The following is a 24792-nucleotide window of genomic DNA, read 5'->3' as shown; positions in this document are numbered from 1 at the left end:
GTCGTTAACTAGTTTTAGCGACCAGCATTTAACTGGTCGTAACTTATCTTTTAGAGACGAGCAGCGCTGGTCCCTATTTAAAATAATTGTAGCAAGTTTAACAACTGTATTTCTTATCTCTTATTAACCACAATATATATATATATATATATATATATATATATATATATATATATATATATATATATATATATATATATATATATATATATATATATATATATATATATATATATATATATATATATATATATATATATATATATATATATATATATATATATATATATATATATATATATATATATATATATATATATATATATATATATATATATATATATATATATATATATATATATATATATATATATATATATATATATATATATATATATATATATATATATATATATATATATATATATATATATATATATATATATATATAATATCAAGTTTTACATAACATTCCTAGCAAAATAATAACGAGCTTGTGTATCTTTCAAACTTGAATCTTGACTTGTAGCTTCAATCTTCAAAATCTGTAAGTACAAAATTTTGAAAAGACGATGAATAACTATTGGTAAACTTATAAAATTTACACTACCAATGGCTAAACCACTTACCCCAAAAGCAATCTAAATTCATGTGTTATCCAGCAATATCAACAAGGCTACAAGAATATAAGAAAATTAATTAGAAAAGTTCTGGAAACTTAGATTTAAAATTGCACAATAATAAGCAATGTGCAAAAGGGAAAGAAGAATCAGATAATCAAAGTGAATCTTTAAATGGAGAACAAGGAAAGTTTGAAGCTTGCAGTTAAGCTCACTATAGCTGCTTGCCTCACAATAGCCATTTCCATATTCATAACAAAGAGCTTCCAGAAAGTTCAAAAACAGAGCAGGAAAAACTAACAAAAGAAACAAACTTCGATCCGATAAATTTCATTACGGTAACTCGGGATTTACCATTCAAGAGAGTATGTCAAGCTCCCTTAAAAATTATGGTCATCCTAAGAAACAAAGGAAGTAACTTCAAGATTCGCCCATGTGACATATTTTAACTCCATAAGCTTTAGAAGCCAGCAACAGCAATAAGGTAACTGGGAAACCAGATAAAATGAATAATTTACTATAAAGCAAAACAACATCCAAGTAACGATGTACTTGCTTAAAGGGACAAATGTATAAACTTATGATGATAGAAGGCAAATATGAAACATCACCCATAAGAAAAGAGTTGTTAGTCCTTCATTCAAGTCTACATAGGATATTCTAATTTATAAGAAAGAGGTGATGAATTCTTGTCAGCATTTGCAGCTCCAATTGGTTGATCAAATAAGTATACATCATTTTTAGATTGAAGAAAAATAAAGGATATCTTCTTTTTTGTCTTCTATCAGATAGAAAAGAATGTATTCAGTCAAAAGATTAAGATGCTTAGTTGAACACCAGAAATGTTTATTAGATTAAACACAAATATTGTAATGCATTTTCTGTTGTTCCTCTGTACTTGTAAATAATGATTCTGGAAATTAGAACGTTAGCTTATAAATGTAAATATAAATTAAAAACAGAAATTAATTCGAGCCCACTGAATTCACAGTGTTTCCTTAAGGAATTTAATCCCCTCCTAGTACCCAAGGTTATAGATTATTTCCTCCCAGGATAGAACGAATTACACACTGGTGTAGCGGTACTTCAAACCCCAGTGTTTCAGCGAACACAAAGTTCGGCAACAAATCACACTTATGGATGCTTTGTTTGTAGTTAAAAACAATGCAGAATAAGGAGGACAACTCAGAAGTCGAATGGAAATTCTGAGAGGAAGGAATGCAAAGTATAGCCAATGTTGAATTCTTACTGAAGAGAATATCAAATTGCAATTCGTTTTTCCAGTGTATACGCAGTGTATACAGAGTGTATATCCAGTATATGCAGAGTGTATATCCAGTGTATACAGAGTGTATATTAAGTGTATACAGAGTGTTTCAAGTGTTTTTTCCGATGTGTTCTTCTTTCTCTCCAACTTATGCTCTATTTATAGCAGTTATTTGAGAGAAATCCGCCCCTTCCATGGTGCAACAAGCACTAGATCATGGAGAAAGCACTTACATGGTGGTATATACACTTGCTTGGTGGGAGGAACACTTGCACCATTGTGGGAGGTGCACTAGGCTGCATTGTTGCTTAGTGTTGCAACACAATACACGGATTGGAAAACATCCGTTACAAACACGGATTATATCACGTTAATATTCACTATTAACAAATAAATTTGGTCCAAAAAATTAATCAATCGATCGATCATTTGACCAAATCCGAATCCAAATCTCATTTCCCATTCACTCTAATTTTAAGACTATTTCATCTTAAACAAAAAAAAAAAACTCAACATTTTCGACTACCTACAACACTGAGTTATTAGTGCATTATCAAACTAAGAGTACCGTATAGCAATCTTATAGCTAAGTTGGGAATGAGGATGAAACGACAAACACTAGAATTATAACTTAACGATAAAATTATAAGGACCTTCCATTATAACTGACAAGGCTTCATCTGCCCATATTGGTTAATTTGTAAGAATATAAATGCGTGAATGCAACAGAGGTAGCAATAAGATAGAAATGACTATATAAAAATCAACAAAAAAAATTAAAAAGTAGGGTATATTGTTACTTACTTGGTCAGTAGAAAAAAATAGTGGTCATTCATTTGAAACGAATGATGTAGAAGGAGAGACATGTGATTGTTGCGTACGAAATATTCCTTTATTTTCCTCATTTCTTTCATCTCATCTTCTAAGGTAGACAAGCGATCCTGTAAGGATTTGTTTTCCTCATTCAAAGATTTATTTTTCTCTCTAGTTGAACGTATCGCGGACAGTAATTCAGCCTTTGAAGAAGTGCCACCTTTCAAGTATTTCGCCTTTACTCCACCCCTAAAGCGAAATACGTGGCTAGAGTTTGAGGTCCACAACATTTTTCTACTATCTCTATGCTAGGTAGAGCTGGATTCGATTGAACTATTTCTTCAATCTGAGCCTACAAAACATATGAAGAAATATTTTATATCAGAACCAATAATAATTTCAAGTATATATTCAATTTACTAAACATACATGTTTTTCAATTGCTTCAGGTTCAAACAACTTGTTATTTTTCAAACGAGTCTCAAAGAAAATTGTTGCCAAATCTGGTGGATTGCCATCTTTCCCGCCCTTTACATCAAAGGAAAATATGTCAAGAAACACCGCGTAAATATTTTCGTTAGGAAAATAGAGATTTTATAATAATACCTTTTGATAAATTATCTCTCGAATAGGCTTACTACCAATATGCTGAAGTATCTTCAACTTAGCTCGGTTTGCTGCATTCCTATTACTTCATGTCTTTGTGAAATAATAAGCTTAAATATAATTATCGTAATAAACATAAATAGTATACTTAGGTGTGTGTTTGAAATTGTTGGGCATACCTGAAAACTTTTTGAAGAAAAATGTTCCTTTACTAACCACTCCCATTCTTTCTTGTCTACTCCCTTTGGAATATTCCTAAGAGCCTTTTGGATAGGCCTATCCTTCACATATTTTGCATGCAAGTGTCCTCTCCATTTGTTCCATAACTCTTTCATCCATCCCAAGATATGATCGCGATGATCAATCATGTCAACACTCTCAAATTTATCCTACAATAATCAAAATATTGGTTGAGTTAATGCATCACAAGATAAATAATGCACTGCTCAAATATGATCATGATATCATAGAACTTTTTTGGAGTGGAAAAATAATGCACTGTTCAACTAATATGCAAGCAACTATAATGACAATATTGAGCCCTACAATCACTTAATGTAAAGAGTTTAAAAAAAAACAGAAATGTGTAGCAGTTTTTGAATGAAGCTTCAAGTATTGTGTAGAAAAATAAATAACATTGGCTCAATAAGACATACAAATAACATCTGTCAGCAACTCTATCCATGTTCAAAGTTGGTCTCCATTCCTTCATTTTGGTATTTATAGATGGAAGCAAATACCTAGGTAGTTTAAACCAAAAAGGAGATCAAAATTGGGAAATTTCAATTCAAAAAGAGTTGGACAGCATGTATGATTCTACCAGCATATGAATAATCGTCTTCTGCAACTCTTATTTAAAGGATTTAAGTAAATGGTTAAAGCATCATCGCTAAGAGAACTGCTCCATCCTTGAGCAAAATCACTTAAATATAATCAAAGTGCCATCTTCATCTAATTTGATGCATATCTCAGGACAATTATAAATAAAACTTGCAGGAACCAGTAGAACTGATAATTACTATACTTCTTTACTTCATTTTTTATGTTACTTCAATTCAAACCAATTATTTTACTCATACGTTTCAGCAATGGTCAGAATCCTTTGATCAACCTAGATATGATGACCAGTTACTACAAATCGATGCACCTGTCTTAGCTTTTGCTATAAATCTTGCCAAGAGATGGAGTTAAGTTATGATCTCAAATGGAGAAGGGCCAGGAAATATCTCCCTACTCCCTCAGATTTTGCTTTATGTTACTTCAATTCAAACCAATTATTTTACCCGTACGTTTCAGCAATGGTCAGAATCCTTTGATCAACCTAGATACGACGACCAGTTACTACAAATCGATGCACCTGTCTTAGCTTTTGCTATACATCTTGCCAAGAGATGGAGTTAAGTTATGATCTCAAATGGAGAAGGGCCTGGAAAGATCTCCCTACTCCCTCAGATTTTGCTCAGATAAACCTGCTACTTATCTTTGGGAGGGTAACTGCCCTCTTGCCCTCATGATGAGTCTATTTCAGATTAAAAAAATTCAATATCGGGTTGATCTTGCCAGGTATATGTTCCAGAAAGAACAAGGGATGCCTGAAGGTATATTTAAATGCAACCTCAAAATGGCCATTTCCTACTGTGAGTGATTTAACTTCACAACTACTGCCAGCTATTTTGATTGTGATACCATATGATATCACTAAGTTATTAGACGACCAAAAAAAAGATATCACTAAGTTATTTTAGTGGTAAACTAGAACTCTCCAATGCATTACCAAGATTGTTTAACCAAAAATCTAAGTCTTTGGTCAAAGCTAGAAATAAAGAGAAATTTGGGTTACTGATAATCTGGAGACGAAAATAATAGAAGATTTCTGAGAATAATAAAGTAATAAATAGTTTTGTATTTCAGTGTAATCTCAATAATATTTCGTGTCCCTACAGATGTTGAATCCTTCTCCTTTTATAGTTGATTCTAGGAGAAGGTGTAATGCCTTTGTCATAATGAGACAATTATGAGCAATAAATGACATTAGAAGAAACGTTACACAATCATTTCTATTTAATTCAAATTTTCTAACGTATTTGATATTTAATGTTGTATTTAGACTCTTTTACGTCATCAGATTCATATCTTCAACTTCTTTCGATCTTCGGTCTTTAAATGACTCGAATAGGTACGAGACTCGTGCCATTTGAGTAACGGTCCACACCTATGTTGCTTTCTTCTCCCCATATCTGTTGTCGCCCGTGCCTCTTGGCTATTTATTGTGTTTTGACCTTTTGACCAGTCCACGTGTCATGACACGTCATTTTCAATATTCAGACTCAGTTTTTCCCAATACAGATAGTCCCCCCACTTTAAATTTATTTATCAATTAAATATTTGGGAAGTGGATCTTCACAAAAAATGAATTTTTGCCGTAATCAATGCTATGACAGTACTGACGCTTCAGTTGTCTTTTCTATTTAATGCTCTGCACACGTGTCACCTTTTTATTGGCTCTGTAATTCTGCAGCCTTTTTTCAAGGCTTCTTCATCCCCTCTATTAACGAAGTGATAGTTGCCTTTATTATAGGCTTTCCATCATTACACTTCTTTGTTTGACGGTTGCTATTATATACATATTTAACCTTTTTTCCTTTAGTTCATCCTTTCTCTGCAATGACGTTTCCGAATCCTAACCCTAAGAGAATCCCAATTCTTGATAGCTTCCCCAACGCCCCTGTAAGACATAGAAGGGGTAGAGGTAGCAGGATTCGTAGCCCAGTATCCGTTCGTGGTGGTTCCTCTGGTTCCATCACTCCTTCTTCTAGTTTTGGCACTATTTCTAGAGGTTCTATCACTAAGAAATCCTCTTCTAAAGGTAAAGAACTTTCTGAGCCTCTTCAAGAGCCTTTAGTTGAGGAAATAGTACCCAATGACTTATCTTTTGAGAATGATAGAAAATCTCTTCGTGAACAAGTTGTTAATTGAGAGAAAGCTGACACTTTTCCTTCTCTAATCACTGAACCTTTGGTTTCTATTGTTCGAATAGATTGCAACTGGAGAAGAGATCTTCGTATAGTGATCCCTAATCCAAACAAGAGAATATCTTCTTTTAGGATTGGATTTTCTTTTGTTTATACTTACCCCTTCACTTTAGGATTTATTCCTGCTATTGACCCAGTTATACTTGATTTCTGTCGCTTTTTCAAAATTTGTTTGGGACAAATTGTCCCCCTTGTATGGAGAGCAGTGGCTTGTTTGAGGTATTTGTCCGTAAAAGCCAATGTTAGCTTTACCTTTCCACACCTTATTCATCTTTACCATCCCAAATTATTCTGCCATGGGTTTTTTACTTTAACTGCAAGAAGTAAAAGGGTCTTGGTAAGCCCTGAAGATGACAAGGATCGTGGGTGGTACACTCGTTATGTTGATGTACGCACAGTTGATTTGGTAGATGAAACAAATATCCCCTTCCCTGAGAAGTGGAACTTTGCACGTAAGTTTTTTTTTACTTACCGTACCTATCTTTAAGAATTTCAATTTCTTTTCTAATTTCGTCTCTTTTTGCTTTTCTGTAGCAACTATGAGAGATGTGGAACTCGTTCCTAATTTTCGTGGTTGGGTAGATTCAATCTTGAAAGCTGTGCCTCTGGAGGTGAGAACTTGGAAATTCATTTCCAATTTACATGGTTGGAAAGTGAAAACTCACGATATGCATCTCTTTATGCTTTTTCGTATGTTAAGTCCTTTCTTCTTTCTAACCTTTTTATCTTTCTTTTTGTCAGGATTTTCTATTTGAGGAATGACAGCTGAAGTAGCTATTGCCCTTCGATCCTCTTCTGGTACTTCACTCTCTTTGGAGAGAACTCAAGCTACGCTATCAAAGTGGAAAGTTGTAGAAGAGGATTCTAAGGATGATGAAAGTGAAGACACCTCTTTGATAGCTAGACCAAGAGTTAGGAGACGCATCGTTTCCGAGGATGAAGCTAAAGTTACCCCTATCCGTTCCTCTCTTACCGAACCTGTTCACATTCCTTCTGATGATGAAACCACTCCGAGGGACACCAATGAGTCTATTCAACGTCTCTTCGTTGGCGGTTTTGAAAGTGGAGAACTAGGTCCAGTTTTAGATGAAATTCCTTTTTCTTCCTCTGTTCCCATTCCTTCTATTCCTCCGTTGGTTTCAAGTGCTTCCTTGCCCATTCTATCTGTTCCTGCTTCCTTATCTATTTTTGCTCCCTTGTCTCTATTCCCTTACCTGCTTCGAGTCCTTTGACTCCTGTTATTTTCACTTCTTCTACCGCTCCTCCTTCTATAGCTCCTCCTTCCTCTGTTCAACATGCAGAGGAGGGTTCCAGTAGCAGAAGCTTGGCTATGAGGAGCGTTACACTTGAAGTTCCTGCTAATAACAGTCTTTTAAGGAAGCCTGGTGGAGCAGATGCCTGGCTTGGGCCTTTGATTGGAGATATTGAGAAGAAAAAGATGAGCAGTCACAGTTGCTTAACTCTGATGAATGACATAGTTCATTCTACTTTGAAGGTATTTTTTCTATACTTACTAACAAGTTTTTTTTTATCTCTAAATTCTTATTTCTACGAGTTGTCACTGTAGGCTAACCTCATTGGTACATAATTGATGGGAAGAATTTCCCTTCTGGAAAAGAAAACTCGTGAGTCTAAAAAGTCTATCCACGAGGCTGAGGAAATAGCCAAGGGAGCCCAACTAGAAGCAGCTAATTGGAAAGAGCAGTTTGAGAATGCTCAGGGAACTATAGAAGAATTGCAAGAGAGTAGAAATCACCTGGAGCAGCAAAAGCGAGGTCTGACTTCTGAGTTAGCAGTTGCCAAAACTTCTTCAAGTCAATTTGAAAAAGACAAGGAGCGCCTTGAATGTTGCTTTTCAGAACAGTTATTAAAGTCAAGTGAAGAAATCAAAGAATTTAAGGCACTCTTGGACAAGAAAGAAGAATATGCAGGAGAATTAGTGCAGAACTTGACTCAAGTTCAAGCCGATTTAAGGATTTCCTCTGACAAAGTACGTGCCTTAGAGAGTTCCCATGCCTCCCTTGAAGTTCCCTTGATTCTCATTTAGCTGAACATCAAGTGTTAAAGAATGATCTTGCTATGTGGGAAAGGGAGTATGAACTTCTTGAGGAGAAGTTTGATTTAGAGGTGAGTTGGACTTTCTTAAACTCTCGTCGTGATGCTTTAATGGAGGCCAGTCAAGAAAACTTTGACTTAAACTCAGAGTTGGCCAAAGTTTTAGAAACCATTGGAAGAATCCAACAACCACTTGACTTTCGTTCTCCGACAATTGAAGCTCTCGTGACTAAGGAACCTGTAAATGATGAAGCCGTTGATGTGGCAGTTGAAGTTGAAGATGTTGCAATTCTAGCTCCCGAGGGTGAAATTTCTACGACTCAGTCTATGGAAGCTGAAACTTCCGTGACTCTTTCTCCCCTCGTTGAACCTAACACTTCAAGCCCAACTGAAACCGCTCCTGTTGCTGCTTCTTCAGAAGTTGCCACCGTGCCTGTGGTTGTTTCTGAAAGTGAAATTAATATTGCAACTTCTGATGTGCGAACCCCTTCAGTGACCAGTTAAATTTCCAGACTTTGTTTTTACTTTCTTTGTTGGATGATGGTTTTATCCCTTTGTTATTTTTTAAGGGATTTTTTGGTGAAAGTCCTCAGTTATCATAATGGGGTACTTGTATAAACTTTTTGTTGACTAAATTTCTACTTAGTCTTTTTAATTATATCAAGAAGTTTGTTAGTACTTTAATGTGTTCTATTCTTACCTTTACTTTATCTATTTAGGACTTATAGAATAGTTTAGCATTTTTATCCTTTGAAAATGCTTTATGATTCTTCTTATGACTTATTAACATGAGGTTTATAAAAAAAGGCCCTTTTATATATATCGACACTTAGTGAAGAAGACGTCTCAACTTCATAATGGTGTTACAATACGATGAAAGAAATAGGAATACGCATGTTTTGTTTGAAACAACTTTGACAAGTTTTTATTCATGGACCTGGACAAGCTTTTGAATATTACATGTATTAAAATACATCTATAACTTTCTCGTAACTGTTTTTCTTGTAACAGATTTTTACAAAATAAATATAAAATAAACAAGGTTTTTCCTCATAACCCATTTCAGTACATAGTCATGACCCTATCTTCATGTATTAAGAAGGGTTTGAGAGGTGACTCCGTTGTTCTCGTGAGTTTGAGAGGTGACTCTATTGTTCTCATGGGAAAAAACACTATGATGATATAAATCTCCCTTTGTTCTAATGGGAAAGAACACTATGATGAATGCTGAAAACTCCATAACTTTTGCTCAACACTTGTCACTTTGTAGCTTGATTTTTCTCTTAAATATTGCTCAATCTTGTTCGATTTTCGTATATGTTTTTTTTGCACGTATCTGTGTATATGTAGTCCCCCAAGTGTTTCAGCGGTGAAGTATGAATCCTCGAGCACTTGTTTGTTTCTCTCAATTTTGGTCCTTTTCCTGAAACACTAAAACATACGGGACTCGGAGGTGCGATTAGAGATGAAGACTGCCTAACCCGTGTATATTTCCATCAGATTAATTTGTAACACTGGGCTGGTAATTTTAGAATATTCCATTTTGCCGTGCAGGTCGTGACTCATCATTTGGCACGAGTTAGGGTTTTTGCTTAGCATCTAAAATCGTTAGTAACATTTTAACAATTCAAAGAAAAATTCTAATATAGCGATACCTGATCGTAGGTACTTTCTCAGAAATAATATCTCTTTAGGTGGACAGCATTCCAATGTGAGGGTAGAACTTTGTCATCCATTGTCTCCAACTCGTATGCTCCTTTTCCCGCAATGTTACGAACTCTGTAGGGTCCTTCCCATGTTGAACTTTGCTTTCCTGAATTAGCAGCTTTTGTAGATTGGAACATCTTTTTAAGCACGAAATCCCCAAATTTAAAGAATCTGAGGCGTGCTTTCCTGTTATAATACCGTTCAATTACTTGCTTTTGTGTTGGCATCCTTATTAATGCAGCTTCTCTTCTTCCTTCGAGCAAATCAAGGTTCACCCACATCTCTTCATCATTTGATTCCTCCGTTGCTTGAACGTACCGTATTCTTGGTTCTCCTATTTCAACTGGAATTAAGGCCTCCGCACCATAAACCATCGAAAATGGTGTTTCTCCCGTGCTTGTTTTTGTCGTTGTACGATAAGCCCATAATACTCCAGGTAATACCTCAGGCCAATTACCTTTTGAATCTTGTAACCTTTTCTTCAAGTTGTTGATAATGACCTTGTTTGTGGATTCCGCTTGTCCATTACCCACTGGATGGTATGGTGTAGATGTTATCCTTTTAATTTGCCAACTTTGAAAAAATTCTGTGATTTGAGCTCCTATGAATTGCGGACCATTATCACACACGATTTCCTTTGGTACTCCAAAACGGCATATTATATTCCTCCAAATGAAGTTTTTAACTTCTTTCTCTCGTACCTGTTTAAATGCTCCTGCTTCTACCCATTTAGTGAAATATTCAGTAAGTACACGTAGAAACTTCACCTGACCTTTTGCTTGTGGTAATGGACCTGCGATATCTATTCCCCATTACATGAAGGGCCACGGAGCTATGACAGGATGTAGTAGCTCAGCTGGTCTATGCATATTATTGCCGTATCTTTGACATTTATCACACTTGGACATGAAACCATTTGCTTCTTCTTCCATTTTAGGCCAATAATACCCTGCTCGAATCAGCGTTTTTACCAGCGACCTTCCTCCTGCGTGATTTCCACAATGTCCTTCATGTACTTCCCTCATCACGTATTCTGTTTGGGAAGGTCCAAGACACCTTGCTAATGGTCCACCGAACATCTTTCGATAAAGATTTCCTTGATGTAAGCAATAACGAGCAGCTTTTTGCGAAATGCATAAGCTTTTCTTTTGTCATCAGGAACGGTTCCGCGCTGTAAAAAAACAATAATTTCGTTTTTCCAATCCCATGTTAAATGATTAAAATTTAGCTCGTTCTTATCAGGTTCGAGAACAGAATGAAATAAATGTACGACTGAAGCATTTGCGTCATTTGCTACGTCTGCTGCAGATGCGAGATTAGCTAAAGCATCTGCCTCCACATTCTCATCTCTTGGGATCTGCATTACCTTCCAAGTTTGGAATTGCTTTATTAGTTCCCGTACCTTTTCGAGATATTCTTGCATTCGTGTCTCCCTGGCTGTATAAGTCCACAGCATTTGATTGACCACGAGTTGAGAATCACTCTTGATTATAATCTGTGTTATGTCGAGTTCTCGTGCCAATTCTAGACCTGCAATTACAGCCTCATACTCTACTTCATTGTTAGTTATAGAATGATATTTTATAGCCTGTCTAATAGTCTCACCCGTAGGTGGTATGAGAACTATCCCTAGGCCTGCTCCTTTTACATTAGACGAACCATCAGTGAATAAAATCCAAGTCCCCGGGTTTGCACCATTAAAAACTTGTAATTCTTTTTCTGCTTCTAAATGCATCCCCTGGCTAAAATCAGCTACGAAATCGGCTAATACTTGAGATTTTATAGCAGTCCTAGGTTGATAAATGATTTCGTATTCACTTAATTCTATAGCCCATTTTGCTAACCTCCCTGACAATTCATGTTTATGCAAAATGTTTCGTAATGGAAAAGTAGTAACTACGACAATGGGATGACATTGAAAATAAGGTCTTAATTTTCTAGATGCCATGATCAAAATTAATGCTAATTTTTCTAGTTGTGGATATCGTGTTTCAGCATCTAGTAAAGACTTGCTTACATAATAGATAGGAGATTGTTTACCTTGGTCCTCACGGACTAAGACAACACTTACCACAACTTCTGACACGACCAAATAGATGAGTAACTTTTCTCCTTCCTTTTGTTTTGCCAATAGTGGTGGATTTGACAAGTAAGCTTTTAAATTTCTAAGGGCTTGTTGGCAATCTTCGTTACATTCAAAATGATCTTTGCTTTTTGAGTGCGGAGAAAAATTTAAAACATTTTTCTGAAGATTTGGTAATAAATCTCCCCAAGGCTGCAATTCTTCCCGTTAACCTTTGGACTTCTTTTTTACTCGTAAGGATATCAGGGATCTCCTCTATTGCTTTGATCTGAGAAGGATTTACCTCAATACCATGGTTAGAAATGAGAAAACCCAAAAATTTGCCTGAGGCAACCCCAAATGCACATTTTTCTGGATTGAGTTTCATATTAAATTTTCGTAAAATTTCAAATGTAACAGATAAATGAGAAATATGATCATGAGAATGCTGGGTTTTGACGAGCATATAGTCTATATATACCTCCATGGTTTTTCCTAAATGTTCTTGGAACATTTTGGTGACCAACCTTTGATAGGTTACTCCAGCATTTTTGAGACCAAAGGGCATTACTTTATAACAGTAAGTCCCCCTGTCTGTGATAAAAGAAGTTTTTTCTTCATCACTGGGGTCCATTTTAATTTGGTTGTACCCCAAATATGCATCTAAAAAACACAAAAGTTCATGTCCTGCAGTTGCATCAATTAACTAATCTATATGCGGTAAAGGGAAAGAATCTTTTGGGCAGGCTTTGTTAAGATCTGTATAATCCACGCAAACCTGCCACTTACCATTTTTCTTAGGTACAACAACTGTGTTTGTTAACCAATTAGGATATTTTACCTCGCGGATTGACCCAAATTTCAATAGCTTTTGGACCTCATCTTGAATCACCTGATTTTTGAAAGCTCCTTGCTTTCTTTTCTATTGCTTTACTGGTGTGAAGGATGGGTCTTCATTTAGTTTGTGATTCATCACATCCAGTGGTATCCCTATCATATTAGCATGGGACCAAGCAAAACAGTCCACGTTAGCTTTTAAAAATTCAATCAACATACCTCGCATGTTTGAGCTTAAATTGGCTCCAACATAAACCTTCCGTTCAGGCCATTGCTTAAATAATATCACAGCCTCGAGCTCTTCGATTGTTGTTTTGATATTTTCATTCTCTTTAGGTTCTTGAATTGTATCAGGTCTCGAGTCTAAATCTGTATTTTCATGTTCAGTTGAGGTTTGATCCTTGATACCTTCAACTGTTTCTTGTAATTGCTATTTTTCTTTATTTACGGTGCTCGTATCTGTTACAGCGTTGATACTCCCAGCTGTCTGCCGATCCCCACAAATTTGGAAAATTCCCCACGGTGATGGGAATTTAATAACTTGATGTAGAGTTGATGGGACAACATCCATTTCATGGATCCAAGGTCTCCCCATGATCATATTGTAAGCCATTTCCATATCTACTACCTGAAATTTAGTTTTTTTAACAACACATGCAGCAAAAGTTGTTAGAATTACCTCTCCTTTTGTTACCACACTTGAATTGTCGAACCCGGACAAGGTATGCGCCTTAGGTATCATTTTGTCTTCAACTTGCATTTCATGTAATACCCTTAATAGTATAATATTTACGGAACTTTCTGGATCAATCAAAACTTGTTTTACATTAGTATCATGTACAAGTAAAGATATTACCAGTGTGTCGTTACGTGGGGTCATTACTCCTTTGGTATCTGCATCATCGAAAGAAATACTTTTGTTTTCTAAATCCTGCCGTACCTATTTCCCGTGTGTTATCGTTACTTTAGAAACCTTGTTGGAAGTCGTATATGTTACACCGTGAATATCTTCTCCCCCACTTATAACATTCACGGTTCTCTTGGGTGAAGGGGGCTTTGGTGGATCTTGCCTATTTTTCATATAGGCTTGCTTACCTTTCTCACTAAATAACTCAGTGAGATACCCTTGTTTCAATAGATGATCCACTTCACTTTGTAAGAATCTACATTCTGAAGTTTTATGCCCGTGATCATTGTGGAATTCGCACCAATGGTCTGGATTGCGTCTATTTGGATTTGACCGCATCTATTTTGGCCATCGTACCTTATCTCCCATGCTCCTCAAAACAGCTACGAGCTCGGAGGTAGTGACATTAAAGTTATATGCACCAAACCTTGCCTTTAAACTTCTGTCATCATCTCGTGACTCTTGTCTGTTTCGGTCATTTCTGAACCTTGATGCAGAACCAGATTCCCTGTTCCTCGATTTTTGATCATACCGTTGACTATACTACTTTAACCGTGAGTCTTTCCCTGCAGGTCCCATATATAGATCATACCTATTCTTACCTGATCTCTTTTCGATCTCTGATCTCCTGGAACTGCTCCTTTCTTCATGATGAAATTGGAGAACGGTATCTTCCTCGATTCGCAGCTTCGTACTGTACCTGTTATAAACATCATTCCAAGTAGTTGCAGGAAATTCACGAAGACTTTCCTTAAGCCTTCTTGTGGCTTCTGAACTTTTGTCATTTAAGTTGCTTGCAAAAGCTATTGCAGCCCAATTATCAGGAACGCGAGGAAAAGTCATTCTTTCACGTTTGAATCTATCAACAAAATCCCTGAGCAACTCGGAGTCCCCTTGTTTGATTTTGAAAATATCCTCCATTCTTTTCTCAACCTTTTGAGCTCCCGAGTGTGCTTTAATAAAAGAATCTGCAAGCTCAGCAAAATAATTTATAGAATTTTCAGGTAAAAGAGAATACCAGGTTAATGCGCCCTTGGTGAGTGTTTCTCCAAATTTCTTGACCAGTACTGATTCAATTTCTTGTTTGGTCAAGTCATTGCCTTTCACGCCTGTTGCAAATGCAGTCACGTGGGTCTGTAGTACCATCGTATTTTGGGATGTCTGTATTTTGAACTTTTTAGGAATTGGAAGGAGAGCAGCACTTGGCTTCCAAGGTTGTTGTAAATATTTGTCCATATCCACTGCTCTAATCATAGGTGGAACTCCGGGGATTTGCTCTATGCGTTCGTTTTTTTCCTTAAGTTGTTTTTGCAAGGTTAGTACTAAATTTTGCCAATGAGAAGTAGTTGAATTACCTGATTCCCCCTCCTTTGAATCACTGGGGGTTGCTCCATTACCCGAATTAATCAGCCCAGAACGGGGATTTTCCAACGTGTTGTCATTTGGTGTTGACGGTGCAGCAGGTAATCGACGGATTAGAGTTTCTAAAGCTTTGTCAACCTGTGCATCAATTATTTTCTATAAAACCTCTTCTCTTCCATCAACATGCTCAGATTGATCATTAGGAGTGCCCTCACGAGATCCACGTGGAGAACCTTGAGGGGAAAGATCATCACGTTGATCTCCATCCACTTGATGTGCTTGATTTTCATGAATGTTTTCGTTGTTGTTTGACATGATGATAACAACAGGTAGGATGTAACGTAAAAAGAATAGATTATCATATTCCCGGTAACGGAATCGATTTGTTTAACAAAAAATCTGAGTCTTTGGTCAAAGCTAGAAATAAAGAGAAATTTGGGTTACTGATAATCTGGAGACCAAAATAATAGAAGATTTCTGAGAATAAAAAAGTAATAAGTAGTTTTGTATTTCAGTGTAATCTCAATAATATTTCGTGTCCCTACAGATGTTGAGTCCATCTCCTTTTATAGTTGATTCTAGGAGAATGTGTAATGCCTTTGTCTTAATGAGGCAATTATGAGCAATAAATGACATTAGAAGAAACGTTACACAATCATTTCTATTTAATTCAAATTTTCTAACGTATTTGATATTTAATGTTGTATTTAGACTATTTTACGTCATCAGCTTCATATCTTCAACTTCTTCCGATCTTCGGTCTTTAAATGACTCGAATAGGTACGAGACTCGTGCCATTTGAGTAACGGTCCACACCTATGTTACTTTCTTCTCCCCATATCTGTTGTCGCCCGTGCCTCTTGGCTATTTATTACGTTTTGACCTTTTGACCAGTCCACGTGTCATGACACGTCATCTTCAATATTCAGATACAATTTTTTCCCAATACAAAGATCACAATAGATTAGAGAGCAAGTCATTCAACATACATAGAGACACAATATACAAGTAATACCAGTGGTAGAACAAGTCACAAAAACTGGAAAAAATAGTAGTGTTCAAATTGATACAGTAGAAAATCTTACTGCTGCAATTACTACTGTAGCAGGTGTTGGGCAGAAGGATCTTGAGGGGCAGCAACTTGAGAAAACTAAGGTTGGAGGACCATCTAAAGCTGCTAGAGGTATAAAAGGTTCTACTGGTGCATCAGCAGAGGCGGACCCAAAATTTTATGTGACGGGGACACATTATTCTGTTCAACCAGTGACTCCTAAAGGCTTGTAGGGTTTAGGGTGTCAACTGCTTTAAATTAACCATTTTCAAAGTATATATATAGAATTTCAGTCGAAGTTTACGGGGTCCAGTGACCCCTCACCTATACACATGGGTTCGCCTCAGTGCATCAGGTGTTTGAGCTGATCTAGCAACAACTGCTCATCTTGGCAGTAGCAGTAGTAGGACATGTTGCAAACGCTTGACAAGAATCAGTTGATGTTGATTCAGAGTTGGAGGCATTTCAGAAAAGAAAAGAAAAGTACTTCATTCATAGAACCTGAAATCACAATTAAAAAATCTATACACAATCATCGGAAAAAACATATATGCAGTTTTTTTTTGAAAATTTTAACAGTAATATATAAATTGATATCAAGTTCAGGTATAGTTTTTTCGCAGCCTACATGTATATGGAAGCTTAATTAATTAAGCGCTATATTAAGCACCTGACACTAGAAAAATATTGAACATGTTCTAATAAGAAAAGTACACTCTATGAATAAAAAGTTTGCAACCACACCTAACTACACCTTTGGTCTTCCTCGCAACAGCGCAAATAACACCATTATACGCCCGACTCAAAATGCAGATGAATACTCTTAACTACATTTGTTACCTCAATAGCTGCCCACATGTGATTCAACTTTTTCTTGCTTAATATTATTCCATGATGATACTCCCAACGGACATATATTGCGGTCACGAACTATTCTACCCAAGTGTCTTGAAAATAGTTTGCCGTTTGTTCCAACCGTTCGATTGTTGTAAAAGATTACTTTCAACTTTTGTCCGACTTCAAGTGATGCAACTTCTTTGCACTTATTCCTACCTCGAACTCTTTTTACCTTTCCAAGATTAGATGAACCTACAGTTGTATAATTTGGTAAAAACTATAGTAGCAAAATTTAGTTCTACAATTTAATAACATATGGATTCAAAATGTCATACCTGTCTCAATTGTTTGGGAGTGTTGCACAGCTTGATCAGTAGAAGGAGGCAATAAAATATTGGTTTGCATATGCTCTTTCTCAAGAACCATGGAGTTTCTATCCATTGTTCGCATTTCTTTATCAGAAGACATGGTAAAATTCGATCTTGTGCTTTTAGAAGAAGTTTGCATACGTTGATTAGCATAAAAAGCATTCTTATGGAAAGATCCCACTTCATTTTCAGAAATCCCTAAAGAGTACAAAGATCTAGGCGTTTGCTCCCGTCCCTTCATTATAACACCTGGACCAAGAAATCATATTAGTAAAATATTTGGCATTTTCCCCAGTTATATATGCAATTAAAAACACAACCGATTAGAAAAAACTTACTTGTTTCAACTTTTTGGATACATTTATTAACTTGATCAGTAGATGAAGGCAATGGAATATCAATTTTCATATACTCTTTGTCAAGAACGATAGGGTTTTTATGTATCGTTCCTTGACGAGCAGATATGGTAGAGTTTTTAAGCCCTTGTCCTTGTCCCTTCCCTATAGCACCTGGCGAAAAGAAATCAGATTACTAACACTTAGGAATTTAAATTCAGTTATGCAAATTAAAATATTAGATTTAAAAAGATCTTACTTGTTTCAATTGTTTGGATATATTGCCTAACCAGATCACTAGATTGAGGAAATAAACTCTTAGTTGACATATTCTCTTTCTCAACCAAAGATCTAAGTCCTCGTCCTTGTCCCTTTCTTATAGCACCTGGCGCGACGAATGCACATTTGGAAGCATTCTTTATAGTTGATCTCACCCCATTTTTAATATTTAATGGTTTCATATTGAACCTGCCAAGAGCCAAAAGTAAAAAAAATTAAGATAAAATATGTGACAATGTAATATTAAAAGAAATCATGCCATCAGAATATGTAACGGTGAATATACTAATTCATAAAGAGATACTTCACCTCATCATTTCTTTTTCGTTTCTTTTGTGAAGAATTTCCTAAGTCTACAGTATCATCATCCGTTTGTTTCACAATCTCATTGGAATCACGAGGTTGAGTTTTCCTCACAACATGCCAACCTTTGTTGGAATTATAATTAACATAAAATACTTGAGATGCTTGCTCCGCTAAAATAAAACGCTCATTTGTTTTCAAAAATCTCCCTGGACTAACACTCACGAAGTCATACTCATCCTTTTTAACTCCTTTTATTTTATCATACACATCAAACTAATTACATCGAAATAATATCACTCTTCTACCCATGACAAATTGCAATTCAATCACATCTGTTAAAACTCTATAGTAATCAATGTTCTCATTGTCTTTATCATTCTCACCAACTACAACGACACCACAATTTTGAGTCCTTAAATTTTTATCATAATCTTCTACGTGAAATCTATATCCATTAACAACGTAACCATTAAAATGTGTCGTATATTGGGTAGAACCACGTGAAAGTGAGAGCAAATCTTCCATGATCCGACTATCATCTCCTTTATGCAATTGTGTAACCTATCAACTAGATTAAGTTCAATACTTTAGAATGAGTAATACAATATTAAAGTGTCAAATTTGATGTTTATGTATTACTCACCCTAACTTTAACCATTCAATAAATTGTCGGTTCCATTTTGTATCAAGCAAGTATTGCGCAGTATCCACATGAGTTTGTGCAAACTCTCTACAAAGTTGAAGTGAACCATAAATGTTCATATAGAAAACAAATACCATAAAAATAAGGAAATAAGAAGATATGGAAAACCTCTCCATACTCGAGATATGGTATGACTTCATCGCAATTTTTCAGTATGTATATATGTGCTTGTTCCAATTCATTTGCTTCAAGCTTACATGGATCTTTAGCTCCCAAGGTTCTTCCAGGTTGACAAAATATAGATAATACTCCATTAGTTTTTTTAACCCCCATCATAATTTCGTTCTGGCCGATTGAATTTTGTGTCAATCCTATGCAGATATCTTGAACATAAGGTCATACATTCATTTGCAATGTAACCCTCTATAATAGAACTTTCTGGACCTGCCCTATTACCAATAAGAGATTTCAAAAAATACAGTCATCGTTCCACATGATACATCCACCGATAATATATAGGGCCAGCAATCTTAGCTTCACTGGCTAAATAAATAGGCAAGTGCACCATGACATCAAAAAATGAAGGAGGGAAGACTTTTTCTAATTTGCAAAGTGTTACAGGAATGTGTGCTTCAATTTTTTCTAAGTCATCAATCCTTAAATCCTTTGATTCAAGCACATTAAAAAATAAAGATAACTCAATAAGCGGTTCACACACTTATTTGGACAACATACCACGAAGTGCAAGAGGGAGTACATGTTGCAGAAGAACATGGCAATCATGACTTTTCAACCTAAATATCTTGTGATCTTTCAGGTTCACACATTGAGAAATATTAGATGAAAATCCATCAGGAACTTATAAATTCTTTAAGAAAAGGCATAATTTATACTTATCTTCGGAAGGCAATGTGTAGCATGCAGTTGGAACTTCGACTTTCTCCCCTCTTTGATGGGGTGAAATTCCGGCCTAATGTTCATTTCTTGCAAGTCTAACCGAGTTTTAATTGTATTATTGGTCTTTCCTTTGACATTCCTGATTGTTCCCATAATATTAACACATATATTCTTTTCAATATGCATAACATCCAAATTGTGTCGCAACAAGAGAGATTTCCAATATGGAAGTTCAAAAAAGATACTTTTCTTGTTCCAATTATCCTTTCGATTTTCGTGTGATATCTTCTTTCTTTTCTTTGGAGTCTTCGTTAATTGTATCCCTTCAAGATCTTGCACTTGATTAAGTATCTCAATACCAGAACATATTTTTGGTGGGAGCCTTTTCTCTTTTGTACCATCAAATAAATCCTTGTCATTCCTCCATTTGTGACTAACATGAAGGTAATGCTGATGACCCATAAAGCACTGCTTCGTATAGTTAGCCAATCGAATTGAGGAAATGTCTTTGTTGCAACATGGACATGGTAATTTTCCTTTTGTACTCCAGCCAGATAAATTTCCATATGCTAGAAAGTCATTGATAGTCCATAGCAAAGAAGCATGCAACTTAAAATTCTGTCTAGCTGATGCATCAAAGGTCTCAATACCATCTTCCCACAACTCCTTCAGTTCCTTTATTAAAGGTTGAAGATATGTATCAATTGCATCTCCAGGACTATCTGGACCAGGAATAAGCATTGACATAAAAAAATTCATGTTTCATACACAACCAAGGTGGTAAATTATAAGAAATAAGAACAACATGCCAAATGCTATATGAGGTTTTTGAATTCTGAAATGGCTGAAATCCATCACTAGAAAGTCCAAGTTGAATATTACGAGGCTCGGCTGCAAATGAAGGATCAAGTTCATCAAACGACTTCCATGCCATTGAGTCAGTTGGGGGCCTCATTATTCCATCATCAACTCTTTTATCCTTATGCCATGTCATTAGAGAAGATGTTTTTGTAGACATAAACAACCTCTAAAGCCTAGGCTTTAATGGAAAATAGCATAAAATCTTTGATGTTGTCACAACCCAGTTTTATTATAGGTCATGATGGCGCCCAACACCATTGTCAGGCAAGCCAACCCGAAGATATTAGTGAGTTCTCATTTTACTTTACCAAAACAACTCCAGCATTTTCTTAACTTGAATTTAAAACAAGTGATAATTAGCAACTTAAAGTAATAGATATACAACCCAAAAGAATAGTCTACCAATGTATGTGCCAAGACCTGGTGTCACAAGTATATGGGCATCAGTAGAATATACAAAAGAATAAATATATCCTACTATCTGAAATAGAATAGACTGTCAAAAATAAAGAGAAACTCAATCATACTGCTTAACGACATAGGAAGGGAGCAACTCACCGTGGAATCTCGGCCTAAAATCAAAGATGCGTACCAGATGGGTAGTCAGATGTACCTGCCTCAGATCCTGTACAATTAAGTACAGAAGCGTAGTATGAGTACATAAACAACATAAACCCAACAAGTATCCAGTCTAACCTCGAAGAAGTAGTGACGAGGGGTCGACTTGACACTTACTAAGGTCAATACCAATAATAATTAAAGATTACACTAAGCATGAATAACATGGCCATAATAGCAAGCTCAGAATTTAAAGATAATAGTATATCAATGTCAGTCATGTCATATAATAGTTGCACTTTAAGGCATTTAACAGAGTAAGTCATGGATAAGATTTCACATAAATATCATGCACACATTATGCCGAGGTCGTACGACCCGGTCCAACATAAAAGAAATTGTGCACTACCAAAGGGTCGAATGGAGCGAACCATAGATGCATCTATTTCTACCGAGGTGATCGGCCCGATCCATAAATATCAATTATTATCAAGAAGGCATTCATGGTCAAATATATTCATACAAGTTCTCAAGTAAGTGCATACATTCATATATATATATATATATATATATATATATATATTCAAACCCTAACATGTCATAAGTGATCTCATTAGCATGAAAGGATATAAACATTTGCAAGTATAGTATGATATGGGTCCTAAACTACCTGGACAATTAGCATAATAGTAGCTACTCACGGACTCTCATCACCACGTACGTACGTAGCCCCCACAAACAATCACATACATTTAATAGATTCACTTAGGGGTTTTATTTCCCTCTTACGAGGTTAGAAAGGAGACTCACCTTACTCCAAAGCTTACTTCCAATATCAAGAACGTGCTCAAACCCTTAATTTAGAGCCGAACGATCCAAAACCAATTAAACGAGGTAGGAACTAGTCAATACAAGCTCAAGAGTTCGTATTCTAACTATTAAAGTAATTCCCCAACCCTAAACACAAGTTTCCTAAAATCTATCCCCGGGCCAACGTGCCCGGATTGTGGAAATTTTTGAGGGAAGTTATTACCCATAACGTATGGAACAAGAATATATGATTTCTACTTCATTCCATAACAAATTTCGTGGATAAAACTTGTCAAAACCCTAGGTTTTACTCTAATCCCACGAATTTTCACTAATCTTTATGTTTTAATCTACCCAAAACTCAAGTATTAAACTCACATTAAGTAGAAATGACTTACCTCACAATGTTAGGTTGAAATCCCCTCTTTGAAAGCTGCTAGATCAGCCAAACAATGAAGGAAATGTGTCAAAAATGACACATTCCCGTATTAAATAAAGGCATTGCCTTCAGCGATTTCCGCACCTGCAGTTAGGGGATCGCATCTGCGAGGAAATGTCCGCATATGTGAAGCTAGGATAGGCTAGCTGGGACCGCTCTTGCGGGTCCGCTTCTGCGGAAAGGGAGCCGCATCTATGGTTCCTGGGATCCTCCCCCTTGGCCGCACCTGCGAGGGCTCGACCGTTTCTGCGGTCTCGCACCTGCGGCTGACCAACTGCATGTGCGGTTATGATAGATACCTGGAGCTTCAACTGCTTCAAAAATTTTCCAACTTTACTCGAGCCTCGTCCGATTGACGCTCGGAGCCCTCGTGCCCCGCCCAAACATACCGATAAGTTTGAAATCATAAAATGGACTCGCTCAAACTCTCGAAATGTCCGAAACAATACTAAATCTAAGAATCACTCCCTAAAACCAATTGAATCAAACTTATGAACTTCAAGTTCTTCAATTTACTTCCAATGCGATGAAACACAATTACACTACTCGGATTGACACCAAATTTTGCGTGCAAGTCTTAAATGGTAATATGGAACCCTTCCCGGTCTCAGAACTCTGTTCGGACCTCAATAACACAAAAACCCGCTTCAAACCAAATATTTAAGAACTTCAAAATCCTTAAGGAATCAACTTTCACTATTAGGCACCAAAACGCTCCTGCGTCATCCAAAACCTGATCCGGACATACGTTCAAGTCCAAAATCATCATACGAACTTGTTGGAACCTTCAAATCCGGATTCCAAGGTCGTTTACTCAAAATGTTGACCGAAGTCAAACTTGACCTTTTAAGCCAACCTTAAGGAACCAAGTGTTCCGATTTCAATCCAAACTCTTCCAAATCCCGAACCAACCATTCCCGCTTGTCAGAAATCGGTAAAAGCAAGTATGGGAAGTCTTATATAGGGTAACGAGGATCTAAAAAGCAAAACGACCAGTCGGGCCGTTACATTCTCCACCTCTTAAACAAATGTTTGTCCTCAAAAGGGTTTAGATTCACACCTGAAGTGACGAATAAGCGTGGATATCTGCTCTGCATGTCCTCATCAGACTCCCAGGTCGCCTCCTCGACTGCTTGGCCCATCCACTGGACCTTCACCACAGAAATCTTCTTGGATCTTAACTGGCAATCTTGCCTATCAATAGTGGCAACTGGCTCCTCATCATAACCCAAACTCTCATCCGGCTAAATAGTACTGATGTCTAATATATGGGACAAGTCGGCGTAATACCTCCAAAGCATAGACACATGAAAAACTGGGTGAACTCCCGCTAAGCTGGGGGGTAAGGCAAGCTCATAAGCAACCTCCCCAACTCGCCTCAACACCTTAAATGGGCCAATAAACCTTAGGCTCAACTTGCCCTTCTTCCCGAATCTCATAACACCCTTCATTGGCGAGAATTTCAAGAGAACCATCTCACCAACCATGAACGATACATCGTGCACCTTCTGATCCACGTAACTCTTCTGTATGGACTGAGGTGTGTGGAGCCTTTCCTGAATCAACTTTACCTTTTCTAAGGCATCCTTCACCAAATATGTACCATACAACTTAGCCTCGCTAGGCTCAAACCACCCGATAAGAGAATGACATCACTAGCTATATAAGGCCTCAAATGGAGCCATCTCGATACTGGACTGATAACTGTTATTGTAAACAAATTCGGCCAAAGGCAAGAACTGATCCCACTGTCCTCCAAAGTCAATCACACATGCTCTAAGAATATCCTCCAAAATCTGAACTGTCCGCTCCGACTGTCCATTGGTCTGAGGATGGAATGTTGTGCTTAGATCCACACGGTTCCCTAACTCACTCTGAACAGCTCACCAAAAATGGGAAGAGAACTGAGGGCTCCTATCTGATATGATGGAAATGGGCACACCGTGCAACTGAACTATCTCCCAAATGTAGATCTGTGCCAACCTCTCTGAAGAATAAGTAGTCGCCTCTGGAATAAAGTGGGCCGACTTGGTCAACCTATCAACAATGACCCACACTATATCAAACTTCCGCAAGGTCCGCGAAAACCCAACTACGACGTCCATAGTAATGCGCTCCCACTTCCACTCAAGTGTAGGCA

At 36.7% G+C, this 24792-nt stretch overlaps 3 protein-coding genes and 1 long non-coding RNA gene across 5 annotated transcripts; 1 reads left to right on the top strand and 3 right to left on the bottom strand.

Annotated features, from left to right (window-relative positions):
* Positions 1-453: 453 nt before the first annotated feature.
* LOC104216427 (uncharacterized) lies at positions 454-4870 on the bottom strand. Of its 2 annotated transcripts, XR_708480.2 has the most exons (8): positions 4386-4870; positions 3963-4046; positions 3486-3695; positions 3307-3399; positions 3130-3228; positions 2692-3052; positions 630-676; positions 454-545 (listed from the first exon to the last, which is right to left on the bottom strand). It is a non-coding gene; the product is annotated as an uncharacterized lncRNA (long non-coding RNA). The 2 variants fall into 2 exon arrangements; XR_708481.2 differs by lacking the exon at positions 3963-4046.
* A 2226-nt stretch (positions 4871-7096) lies between these two features.
* On the top strand, positions 7097-8897 carry LOC138873262 (uncharacterized). Its single transcript, XM_070151707.1, has 4 exons — positions 7097-7481; positions 7613-7833; positions 7957-8328; positions 8406-8897. Exons 1-4 carry the CDS (start codon positions 7097-7099, stop codon positions 8895-8897), a joined length of 1470 nt encoding a protein of 489 aa, XP_070007808.1.
* Positions 8898-10066: 1169 nt separating this feature from the next.
* Positions 10067-10474, bottom strand: LOC138873261 (uncharacterized). The gene has a single exon (XM_070151705.1). It carries the CDS (start codon positions 10472-10474, stop codon positions 10067-10069), a length of 408 nt encoding a protein of 135 aa, XP_070007806.1.
* Positions 10475-23656: 13182 nt separating this feature from the next.
* LOC138873260 (uncharacterized) lies at positions 23657-24139 on the bottom strand. Its single transcript, XM_070151704.1, has 2 exons — positions 23943-24139; positions 23657-23846 (listed from the first exon to the last, which is right to left on the bottom strand). Exons 1-2 carry the CDS (start codon positions 24137-24139, stop codon positions 23657-23659), a joined length of 387 nt encoding a protein of 128 aa, XP_070007805.1.
* Positions 24140-24792: the final 653 nt, after the last annotated feature.

The sequence above is a fragment of the Nicotiana sylvestris genome, chromosome 7 (assembly GCF_000393655.2).
Source record: "Nicotiana sylvestris chromosome 7, ASM39365v2, whole genome shotgun sequence".
In the NCBI taxonomy this organism is placed as follows: domain Eukaryota; kingdom Viridiplantae; phylum Streptophyta; class Magnoliopsida; order Solanales; family Solanaceae; genus Nicotiana; species Nicotiana sylvestris.
This window is presented reverse-complemented; position numbering and strand designations above follow the sequence as displayed.